Here is a 13033-nt window from a genome sequence, read left to right on the forward strand (position 1 = left end):
ATCCGATTATTTCATAATTTAGAAATATCTAAAACATTAAGTTTATTGTAAAACTCAATAAGTCGTTGAGCCTCACGAAGACCTGAGCGCATCGCTCCGTGAGTTGTTGAATAAAATTGGCGATCAGTGGCTTCACCACCAAATAGTATAAGAGGATAATCTATATATCTATTGGACAAATTTGAATACTTTGTTTCGCAAACAATGGGTTCCGATAAGCTCTCGATGTCGAGGTTGAGCTTTTGGTAATTGAGCGATCGGTTACTGTAAGCTCCACATACATACTCATTGGACCACCATTTGGAACAAATTACTTTTGATGGTCTCTCGATTGTCATGTTTGGCAAAAACTGTTTTAAAACACGAAAACAGATATCACCGATCATTTGACAATTTGGCACTTTTTCCATTTGTATGGCTCCATTACCACCAATCCATCCGACCAATACATTTGGCTGTCCCCTAACTAAATCAAAACCAGTTATATCATAGACCCAATCAGGTAGGCTATGATTACTGTGTTTAGTCCAAACAAATTGAAATCCGTTGTCATCCGAACTCCAAAATGGTTTATCAAAATACAAATATATTTTATTTATAGTTCCGAAACCTAGTGTTTTGATTATATTAATTTTGTTTTTCGGTAAAATGAATCCAAAAAACGTGTCCATATTTTGCTGCATATAACCAATTGATGAAGTGATGATCAAATGATTGAATGTTTTGATAATATTTTGATGATTTACAATATCTTTAATATAAAGCTTAACTTTATTATTTTTATTGCAGATCTCAATACGTTTGACACAATGTCTTAAATTAATGACATTTTTTGGAAATTCGTTAACCAAAGAATCAATTATTGTTTTGTAGCCATTCTTCAGATTAATTAAGTCAATACCATCGCATTCATCATATTGTGTGTATGATAGCAATGATATATCATTTAAGTCATTACATGAATTATCGATGACCTCAAACTTGATATACCAATTAAATAGGGACCACAAGAGATCAGTATCAAGTGGCGGACATTCTTGCGTTTTGATATATTTTTCAAAATTGTCGCGAAATACTTGTTGTGCAGACATTAATTGATTTGTTTCTAACGAGTGGTCACTAATTTGATCTTTAATTCGGTTCAAAAATTCTATAACTTTATTAATGTCTGTATTATTGAGCAAATCTCCCGAATCCGTACAGAATATTCCGGTTCCTTCGATACCGAAATCAATGTTAGGATTCGATATAAGATCCCGTTCTTTGGCCAAGTGATACAATGGGTTGCCGTGTTGGCCGTGAAGCCATTGAGCACCCAATTCAAGTACACCATTGTCTTTAATTCAAAGAAACTTTAATTTTTCAAAAATAAAATTTATATCACTTACCAAAAGGAATGGTATGAATACGTCCTCCTATTCTATCCAATGCTTCATAAATAGTGATGTCATTGAATCCATTTTCATATAATTTTTGTGCTGCTGTCAGACCTGCAATACCGGCTCCTATAATAGCAACACATTTATTCATTTCATTAAAACAATTTTTAATTGAAAATTATATATTTTACTAAATGTTTTTAATCTAAATAAATATATATTTTTTGGTTATATTTATCTATAATGTAGATATTTATTGAGCCATATGTGAGATGTGAAACACGCAAACTCTAAACCACTTATTATACAAATTATTTTATTTGATTCCAGAAATTCTTCAAATATTTCATAAAATAAATAATTTAAAAAAATTAATTAAAGACTTTATTCAGTTGTGTTGACTCATGTGAAAACAGATTTTGTATTTACGATTAGTTTATTTAGTCAAATAAATAACTCTTAGTTTCGCTTAAATATTATGTCGTTATCGCTATATTTTCAGCTAAATATTTGATTTAAATTACAAATTACTTTACAAGTGTTTAAAAGTTTGTCACCTTTTCTAGAAAAAAGTAATTTTCAAGGAAAATAAATGTTTAAAATATTTATTTGTTATTAAAATAGTTTATTGTACTTTTAAAATGGTTACAACAAATCTATTTACTATATTGTATATAATAATTTAATGTTTTAGTTATTTTTAATTAATGCAATTTTTTAAATTCTAGTTTTTAAATACAATGTTTTTTAGTAAATAGTGCTAAATTTATAAATTATTATATACAGTAATAAATAGATAAGCACAATATTAATTAATGTGAACTTAGAAAAATATTTTATTTTAATTTGTAAATATTTTATCTAAATATATGTATTAATTATGATATGATATAATATAAATCAAATATATAACGATATAATGATAACGAGTTATAAATTGTGATGTAAGGGACTAGAAATAACATTTTATAAAAAGTTTAGTTTATGTAATAGTCGTTATAATTATTATATTTGAGCGCTCGTTATCTCTAATGAGACACCTTTGGAGGCAAAAACAGTATATTATCGTATATATAGTGTGTTAACCAAAAAATCATTAATTGAAGGCATTGATGACAATTGCATACTATTTAATAAATAGCATATAATAAATAATTTTGGCTATGTTTTGAAATAATAAAACTTTTTATCTTAATTGCTTTCAGTTTTATAATGCAAAAATTATTTGTAAAATTTTTTAAATAAAATATATTTGAACGGAAAACTATTGAAAATATATGATTACAATATTTACAAAATGAATTATAAATTAAGAAAAAATTATTATATCATTTTGTTATATTTTATATATATATATATATATATATATAGATTCCGTAATATATATTTATAATGTTTCTATACTTTTTATAAACAATTAAAGCTTAAGTACAACTACATAATCATATTTTAGTTTAATTTATTTTTCATCTTAATTTTTTAATTTTAATTTTATTATTTATATTTTAAACATTTAATCATTTTTTGTTAAACCGATATTCTTAACAATTAATTGTAATATCAGTTGAAAAAGTTGAGGAATAGATTCAATTGTCATTATTTTCAGCTGTTCTTAGTATTTGATATTTAAATATTTTTTTCAATTTTTTCATCTATTATAATATCATTTGATTGAATAATGTTTACAAAATTTTACCAAAATGTATAGTAACTCAATCAAAATGTCAAAATCTATCTAACAATTCTATAATTACTATAATTACAGTATATAACTACTGTATGTACATATACTATGCTATACTACAAATATAATTATGTACATTATATACTGTATATATAATAAATTTCAAAAATGGTGAAAATGGTTTTTTGGTTATAACTTTTGTATATCAATTTGCAATTATTTTTAATAAATTTAATAATATTTTAAAAATTACATGAGATATCTAATTGATGAAATGTACTTAGAGATTAATACTAATATTTAATTATTACTTGTAAATACATGTATTGTTACATGATAACATATATCGAGAAAAAACAAAATTAACATGGGGATCCCATAGATAGAAATTTTTTTTAGAAACTTTCTAGAAATTTCTCTATTATTTTATAAATTTCTCTTTTTTGCCAACACTAAATGTATTAATTTTAATATAGAATTAATTAAAAATAATTGCATGTTGATATACAGGGTAGAATTTTGTTTATTAAATTTTCAAATTATAACATTTTAATGTAATTATCATATATTACTCGAAAACTATTTAATATATTTAAAAATGTTAAAAGACGTATCAAATTATTTCTAATCTATTGATAATATAATTTAGATTAAAACAGAATTCAAATCACTTTTAGTTTTTGAGATATACTTAACTGAACTAATATAACATAACATAACAGAACCAAAATAAAATCATTCTATTGGTCACAAAAAATCATTGTTTCAAATAAATTATTTATGTTATAATCCAATCCGTTGAGAAATTATAACCAAAAAACCATTGTCACCTATTTTGAAAGTTATTATATATATTTATATATATAAACTTTATTATATATATTTGTTTTTTATATATTATATATATATCGGCCACACATTGTTATCTCATTTTATATAACAATTAGTAATCATTGGTATATTTGCATATAAATTAATACATTATTATTATTATTAATAATGCTATAATACTAAAAAAAGTAAATAAAAAATGGTGAAAATCAATATAATAATAATAACAATATTTTCATTGCATCTCTATTAATATGTTCATAACTATCTATAAAGTCATGTTTGTAATTATGACTTCCATAATACCGTTTCCTCAATTATTTCTAAGTTAAATATCCATGAAATATGTTATATTTTGCTGAACAAAGTAGATATATATAAATAGTATATAATATTATATAAGGTCATAGTTTTACTGCAGTATACAGTAAATATGTATGTATATTAATAGAAAATGTATATATATATATATACAGTATATATAGTATATTTGTATATAATTGGAGTTTAAAGTTGTGAAAACATTTTTATTGAAAAATACTGTATATTCCGGTTTAAAAGAGTTAGGTTAAGATAAAATAATTTATTGTAACTATAAATTATAATTATACTGTATAATATACCTAATAATAACAGTATACGATATATAATGTTATGATATTTTTATGGTATAATAATGTGCTATAAAGCTCAGTGATATTCAATTTAGTATCATATTATATGCCAGACTTAAAAAGCTATTGAAATTATATTAATTTTAGAATTTAATAGATAAATAATGATAAAATATATGTTTCTAAATTTATTAAACATTAAAATTTATCTATAGTTAGAGTTGGCAACAAATTATTTTAAAAATTTGTGTATGACATGACCATGTTAATTTTGTTGTCTTAATACTTGTTATTTTGTAACATTACATATAACTATCAATTAATTATTATTAATATTTTAAGCAACAAAATTAATTCATTTTATTATTTATTTAAAAAAATAAATTTTATATTTAGAGATTCAATTTGCAAAGTAGTATAGTTTATACCGGTATTATGTATCAATAATACTGTAGATATAATGAATATTAGGATTTCATAGTATACGAATATAATAAAATTTAAATAATTTTTGTTATTGAAATTTTCTTAGGTAAATTTATTAGAATTTTCTATTTACCCATCTCTATTTGTGGTAAAGTTAAACTAAAAACTTTAAAATCTTTTAAAATTTATTAAATAAATGTCTAAATTATTTATTTTGTAAAATAGTTAATTTTCTCTAAAATAAAAATTTATCTGTTATTACATTCTTCTATTATATTTGTAGTACTTTCTTATAAATCTATATATTATAATATATTGTTATATTATGTATTGAAGCTCATACTTGAATAGTACAATACGTAAATAACATGAAACTGTTTTTCAATGATTCAATTATTTGATTCAATTCTTTGAGTGTCTTTAGGAGTGGACACACTATTTCAATAGATGTTTGATTTGCAGAAAACTTGTGATTACCATAAAGTTAATAATAACTATTACCCACATTATAGATAAGCTATTTATATTTCATATTTCCTTCAGCTATCAATTGTTTTACTCACAGTATTTCAAATTTACCACTATTTGCTATAATTACATAAAATGGACACATATATTCAAAAGTATTTTTGATAAATAATAATAAATTTTAAAATACTTATTTAATTTATATTATTAATTTTGATTTTAATAAAATTTTTAATTTTGTTTATTGTCTATAATACCCAAACTAATAATATTTTATTTAGTTGCTTAACATTTTGATTAGATACTATTTCTAGTTAATAGTTTGTAGTAAAAAAATTTGATAGTTAATTATATTTAGTTTTAATATAAATTATACTTAGGGTAAATATAAATGTGAAGTTAAGTATATATATATATATTTCAAAATATATAATTTATTTAATGATATATATATATATATATATATATATATATATATTATTGTTTTTGTTATATAAAAATTATATATTTCTACTAATAAATTGACTTGCAAACACTTATACCTAGTATACAATTACTATTATATTTATAAATAAATATAAAAGTTTTATTTAATACTCAGCATTACTATAGATATATTGAGAAAGAGGATTGAGTGCTATAATAATCAATATATTAATATAATAAGATATATATTAGATGTGAACTAATCTTGAATGATATATCAGATATATTTTATACAATAGTCAATGAATTGGTTCATAAAAGTATTAATATATTGAGTGAATCAATAGATGGGTTAATAAATATATTAAGAAACTTCTAAAAATACTCTAATAATTGTTATTATAAATCATATTTTATAGCTTAATACTATTGATAAGATATACTGTATAAAAACGGTATTTTTTAGTTTATATACTGTATTCAAATAAAAAATAAAATATGACAATAACAAATTAATTGGATTACATTATTTTGAAACATTTTTATTTAATCTAATTTAGTGTATGAATAAAATACCAAATCTATACAAAAATATTACTAGTTATTTACTATATATTAAATATTTGTTACTATTAGTAAATAAGGATAGCATTTACAGACAAAATGGCACAAATATTTTTTTATCGATTTATATCTATTTTTTAATGCTGAACACGAAAATAAAATTTTAGTGGAAATCTAAATTATTTTCATTTATTATTTGTATTTTTAAATTTTAATCGTAAATGTTAAATTACAATTTATCTAGATAAAGTATATTATTATTTTTTACTTAAAGTAGTGCATAAAATGTATTATATTATACATATTATTGTATTACAATATATTGTTTATACGATATATGATATGTAATAAATCGATCAAAACTGTGTATATCTGTCACCTTTGCCCGTAAATACACATATGTTTTACATGCTTTTACATAACTGAGTAATATATAAATATGAAAGTTTGTACATTCAATGATTAGATACAGTATCGTTAAATTAATAACTAGATTATCAATATAGTCTAAATTATTATTATTTTGTATACAAATTTTGTCTATATTCAAATAGATATTGTTATCAATATTAGACATTTATAAAATATTTTCTGATACAAAACTATAATTCAAATATTATTCAAGCATAACATTTGTATAATGCACTCAAAATGTAGATTTAAGATAAATAATATAAGAGTAAAACCATTGAAATGATAACAAACTGATGAGATATATAAAAATTACTTTAAAAATGTTGTTCTTTAATATTGTATGACTAAAAATATATATTTAGAAAGATTTATATTATAGTGAAATGATGTGAAAATATGTTTCAAACAAAACAATAACAACAATAATAAAAATACTTAATACCGATACAACACTAAAAATATATTTTATGATATTATTAAATGAATTATTTTTTTATAATCGATATATTCAATTATCTACTTATACAGTATATATATTTATAAGTATATATAGTGAAATTAATAAACAATATTTTGTTTATAATATTATACCATCACATCATTTTTAGATTTATTTGTTTCAAAAAAAAATTTAATGTATAAATTTGCATAAATTTTATTACAATGCATATATTTTAATGTTTTTAAAACTTAGAATATTCTATAATTTTTAATTTGTATTCAACATAATAAGTATCCAATAAACAGATTCATTTAAAATTCTATTTTAAAATAAAAAAATTATAATTTTAAATTATAGTAGTGTTCTATATTTTTTTATAATTTATTTTCTATAATAATAGTTTTGACCTAAAAATAAACAAATTACTAGAATTAAATAATGTAAACAAATTTTAATTTATTATGTATATGTTTAAAACAAAACTAATTTACACCTGACTTGAATCCGTGAATCAAATATAAATAACATTTTTGTTTTGTTTAACCAAAATCTAAAGTACAACAAAGTATTATATAATACAATTTATTTTTTAATATTTAAAAATATTAGTTTCAGGATTTTGTTTGTCAAATAGAATTTATGAAAAAATTCACAAAAAAATTACTAGAAATTTATTTATATTAAAAATTTTATTTAAAAAATTGTAATATAAATAAAAGTTCTAATGATATAAATAAAAATTAGCAAAATTATATATAAATAAATTATAATTAAATATAGTTTAGTAATTTATTAAATATATTACGGTAATGTATTGCTTATAACTTTTTAGTTATTTTTACATTTTTAATAAGATTTTCAGTAAGTTTTGCTTACTTTTTGGTTGAAAACTAGTGATAATGTGAACTATAGACCACTGGTGATCATTCAAGTGATTTCTGATTACTTTTGATTAAAATGCACTGTCGAAGCTTATGGTTTATTATAATATATTTCATCTAGCTCAAATACACTGTTACATATTAATTTTAATTAAGTGGTATATTTTATTTAATATTATATAAAAAAGGTTATTAAATTTGTGTATTATAATTTTTTTGTTTTTTATCTTGGTCAGTAATTATGTTTTCAAGTAAGGGACCGTATAATAATCGTGATATCGTCTGCTATAAACCATCGTTTCGAAGATACCACTGTTCATTGGTTTTTAGATACAAGTGCTGTACTTTTTATTACTCAATTCACATATCAGTAATATATATTTAATTTTATAAATATTATAGTTAAATGTCTAATGTTTTCAAAAAATAATAAATTCAAGCTATGATTGATAAGTGTTTTCAAACAAAAAGTAAGCAAAACTTAATTCAAATTTGATATATTAATGTGTTATGCATTAGTAATAATACTTGTTTTGTGATTATATTTTAATTGATTTTCTATTATAAAACATATTAATGAAATTAATCAATATTTTTAAAAAATAACTAGCAATAAATTTTATTTTTATTTTAACTATTAATTATATTTAAAATTAAAAAACCCATTTTGACTGTTCGTGAAAATTTAGATTATAATTTTTGAGACAATCTTATTCTATATTTTAATGTTTTATAAAAATCGTATTACAAAGTTTTCATTGTTAAAAAATATGACCGCCATTTTATAAAGTTTTTTTTGATGAGATAGGTCATTTTTATGCTTTTCCAATATATTTAATTTTAAATGTTCTATCCGATTTTGTAGTCAAAATTTTAAAATTCAAACCATATTTTTATTGATTTACATTTTTAATGAAAATTATGATTAATTAAAATTATGAATATAATATTTATTATATAATCCCATTTATTTTTTACATATATTAACATAACATAATTGGTTAAACATTTTATATTAATAATTTTTTATTAAAATGCATTTAACTCTATGGGAATTAACAATATTTAGTAATAAGTAATTTGATTGGTTGTGCATTTAACAAACTAATTAACATTTTTTCATACAATTATAAACCACGAGTTCATTCATTAAACTTTTATTTTTATAGTTATCGCTCTATTAACAAAAAGTAGATATAATTAAATAAATTAACTAATAATTAAATATAAGATTTAAAGTTTGTTTTTTTTGTAAAACTTCAATTTTTAATATTTCTTATTTCAATAAATGAACATAAATTTTACTAAAATATTATACAATTTACTCAGTTATGGTAAAATATATTTAAAATTCATGATTAAAATAATCTATAGTATTATTACTTACGATACATACATAAAGTTTACTTTACATTTAATGTATAACATATCTATAATACTGATAACACCTTTGAATGCACTAATCGTTTGAATTATTTATGCGACACTTATTATTCACTAATCACTAATCAGTCATTTGTGTAAATCATTTATCAAATTTTTGCGGTAACTATGGTATCATAAAAAAGTAAAATTTGTCATTTATTACAATAAAATATAAATAAACGGCTGATTCTCTATGAATATCACATAGTGTTGGCAAAAAAAGAAAAATTTCTAGAAATTTTCTAAAAGAAATTTCTATTTATGGGATCTCAATATTAACTTTGTTGTCTCAATATTAGTTATATACAGTGTATATAACTAATATTGAGACAACAAAGTTAATATTGAGATCCCATAAATATATTATACAGTACTATATACTAACGGGTGGCTCATCAAGAGTTATTTTCAAAATACACCATTTATTTCAAAAATTATTAATTGAAATTTATTTTAAAAATATATATCTTATTTATGAATAAATGGGATTTCATATTTTAATAAATAAAATTTTTAAATTGGCGCCATTTTATGGCAATAAATTTACAAAGTTGCAAGTCAATTTTTTTCGAAACTTTTCTAGCATATTCTATAGAATATTTGTGTATCACGAAAAAGTTATACTATATATTTTTAATAAAATTTTAATTATTGTTAAAAATACATTTAGTTTCTTAAACATTATCATTAAAACTAGAAAGAACTTTAAAATTTTTAATTAATAATAAAATTTAAAATTTTGTAAATTATAATATTTTTAAAAATTCATAACTAAACATTGGCTTAATTTTTGAAAATTTTTTTTCTATTTATCAAACAAGTATCTATATCCATTTACACTGACATGATAACCAAAATTTTTTAAATAGAATATTTATACTTATTTAACTTTTAGTTATGTTATGTACAGCCGCAATTTTGATTTTTTAAAAATAATAAACGCCAACTACTCCACACTAAATCTACATTAAAATATTTTTGCTTTTATTTAAAGTATAGAAATAGCGTTATTTTTAAAAAGATAATAGGTGTTGGGCCAGTCGTTATTATAATACTATATAATATATAGTAACACTATATTATGATTATGAAACGGTTTAAATGTAATCTCCCGCCGTCAACCACTGGCCAACGGGAGAGCGGGCCGTTTTCCACGGTTGTGCAACTCAGATACGGGGGGTAAACAGTAAAAGGGGGTAAAACAACAACAAAACGGCGACACAAACACAACCAAAACAATAGGCAAAACAATAATACAATAAATTAAACTCTTTATTAACTACGAGTTAAATCTCTATTATTATTACAAAAAAAACAAATATTTGGGACGATTGATGGTAATAGTGTACAAAACACTACTCCCTTAAACATAAAAAATATATCCATTTATATAAACTATTGAAAAAACCTAATATACAGTATTATATCGTTTAATCATTGACTGCAAAACCTAATGCATAAATAGTCTAAACTTGTAGTCAGTAATACCATTAATAGAAGTAATAATTGAATATTATTATTTTAATTATTAATTAAAGTTAATAAAGTTTAATATAAACTAAAAATATAATTAAATGATTAATAAATTTGTTACGAAATTATAATTAGAAATTTATTCCTTAGTTTACTAGAAATTTTCTGAGGAAAATTTATTAGAAATTTGTATTTCCCATCTCTAATATTACATCATTAACTGAAATACAAAAGAGATTCATATTTTCTCTTTTATTATTACAAAAAGTATAGAATAAATACTAGACTTATATTATCATCAGTTTGTTGTAATACCTCTATTAATAGTCGTCTCGTTGTTTGTCTTTTACTTTTACACCTCATTTCATATACAATAAATCCAATGTATTATTTGTTGGCGAATGAGAGATACAAAAATCATTATATTAATAAAGTCAATGCCTTTATGTGCATAATTCCCGTTTGGATTCACGTCAAGCAATAATTTTTGCCAAACAATAACTATTGAATTGTTAGTTGGTTTTAGTCTTTAATATAACCAACTCATCGATCAACAGTCGAGTCGTTTAGTTTACTAAACATTTGAAACCAAATCTGTGAAAATAGCCCGAAGTTAAACATCAAACCTATCGATGCGGTCATTATTATGACATTATTCTTGTGTTTATTTGTTAATATTTATAACAAAATTATAACTAAACAAATTGACAATACTTGTAGTTAATTATTAATATTATAATTAAAATCAATATTTTACTAAGTTGTCATCTTAATTAGATAACAAATATTTTGTAATATAAATAATATTTAATTATTTTTGTTATACTTATAAAGATTTTGTCCCTAAATGTATAAATGTTTTTAGATTAAATTGAAATTTTCACATAACAAAGAAAAGCAGAATATAATAAAATAATATAAAAATCATGTTTTTTCAATAATAGGGGAAAATTTATTTAAGTTCTTATATTTAAATTACAACTTCTTATAACTTTTTACAAATTGATAATATTTAAAATTTTCTTTTAAAATTCTAATACAAAAAACACTAAGACTATAATGTATAAACATGAGCTCGAAATTAATTATAAAATTATACTAAAATTCTAAAATGATTATATAATGTCTTACATTATTAGCCCAGAGTATTCACACATGTTTTTAATGGAGAAATAACATAATATATAACAAAATTTATCCAATTTATTGTAACAAAATTGTGGTTATTCGAGACTAAAATAGTTTTTTATTGTTAAATTTTTTATTTGTATTAATTTAACAATAAATACAAAGACAAGTAAATATAATAATTTATATATAAGTCTATTTTGTTTGATTTATAAAAAATGAAAATTTAGTAATTTTCAATAAAAAATAATTTTTTAATTCTAAATTAGTATAGTAAGTTTTATAATGTTAAATAATCATAATGTTAAGTAAATTTTTATAAATTTATGTAAAAATTAATATAATTGTTCAGTAAGTCTTTTTAAATTAAAATATAATAAAATTATATTTTTATAGTATTACTTTAAAGTATCTATGTAATATTCCTAATGAATTAAAAAGATTACAATACATTAATTTACAATTTAAAAAGAACCTGGTTATCAATCGATGGTAATATTACATAAATTAAACAAATTATTCATTTATTAATTATTTCTTTAATTTTTGTTATTATTGTTGATTGTATTATGATATTTAAAGTACATTATTAAGTATTGTTGTATTTAATTTTCAATTGGATAAAAAATTCTTTTTAAAATTTTATTTTTTATTATATTTGATTCTTTATAATTTTATAATCTAAGAATTTTAAATATTTAAATATTTTGAATGTAATATTTTTGTTTATAATTTGTTATTTAATTTCATAATCTGTTTCTTAACAAAATAACAATCAGTTATTATGTAATTTCTTTCTATTCGTGACAAATATTTTGTTTTATTTCTATCAAAATTTTTAAAAATATTAGAATATTTATTTATTTATTGACTATTTA

The 13033-nt window shown here is 20.3% G+C and overlaps 1 protein-coding gene across 1 annotated transcript; it reads right to left on the reverse strand.

Annotated features, from left to right (window-relative positions):
- Positions 1 to 11: 11 nt before the first annotated feature.
- Positions 12 to 1530, reverse strand: LOC128964765 (spermine oxidase-like). Its single transcript, XM_054311402.1, has 3 exons — positions 1389 to 1530; positions 771 to 1336; positions 12 to 677 (listed from the first exon to the last, which is right to left on the reverse strand). Exons 1-3 carry the CDS (start codon positions 1528 to 1530, stop codon positions 12 to 14), a joined length of 1374 nt encoding a protein of 457 aa, XP_054167377.1.
- Positions 1531 to 13033: the final 11503 nt, after the last annotated feature.

Source organism: Oppia nitens, unplaced genomic scaffold (assembly GCF_028296485.1).
Source record: "Oppia nitens isolate AA-2021 unplaced genomic scaffold, nextdenovo-longstitch-racon4-pilon3 scaffold9_pilon_pilon_pilon, whole genome shotgun sequence".
NCBI classification, from domain to species: Eukaryota; Metazoa; Arthropoda; class Arachnida; order Sarcoptiformes; family Oppiidae; genus Oppia; species Oppia nitens.

Excerpts from the sequence above, each read along its gene's own strand:
- LOC128964765 (XM_054311402.1), bottom strand. The coding sequence starts at position 1,530 with ATGAATAAATGTGTTGCTATTATAGGAGCCGGTATTGCAGGTCTGACA. Across the intron at positions 1,337-1,388 it reads TATTCATACCATTCCTTTTG|ACAATGGTGTACTTGAATTG; the intron begins GTAAGTGATATA and ends TTTGAATTAAAG. Across the intron at positions 678-770 it reads TCTGCAATAAAAATAATAAA|CAAAATATGGACACGTTTTT; the intron begins GTTAAGCTTTAT and ends GGTTATATGCAG.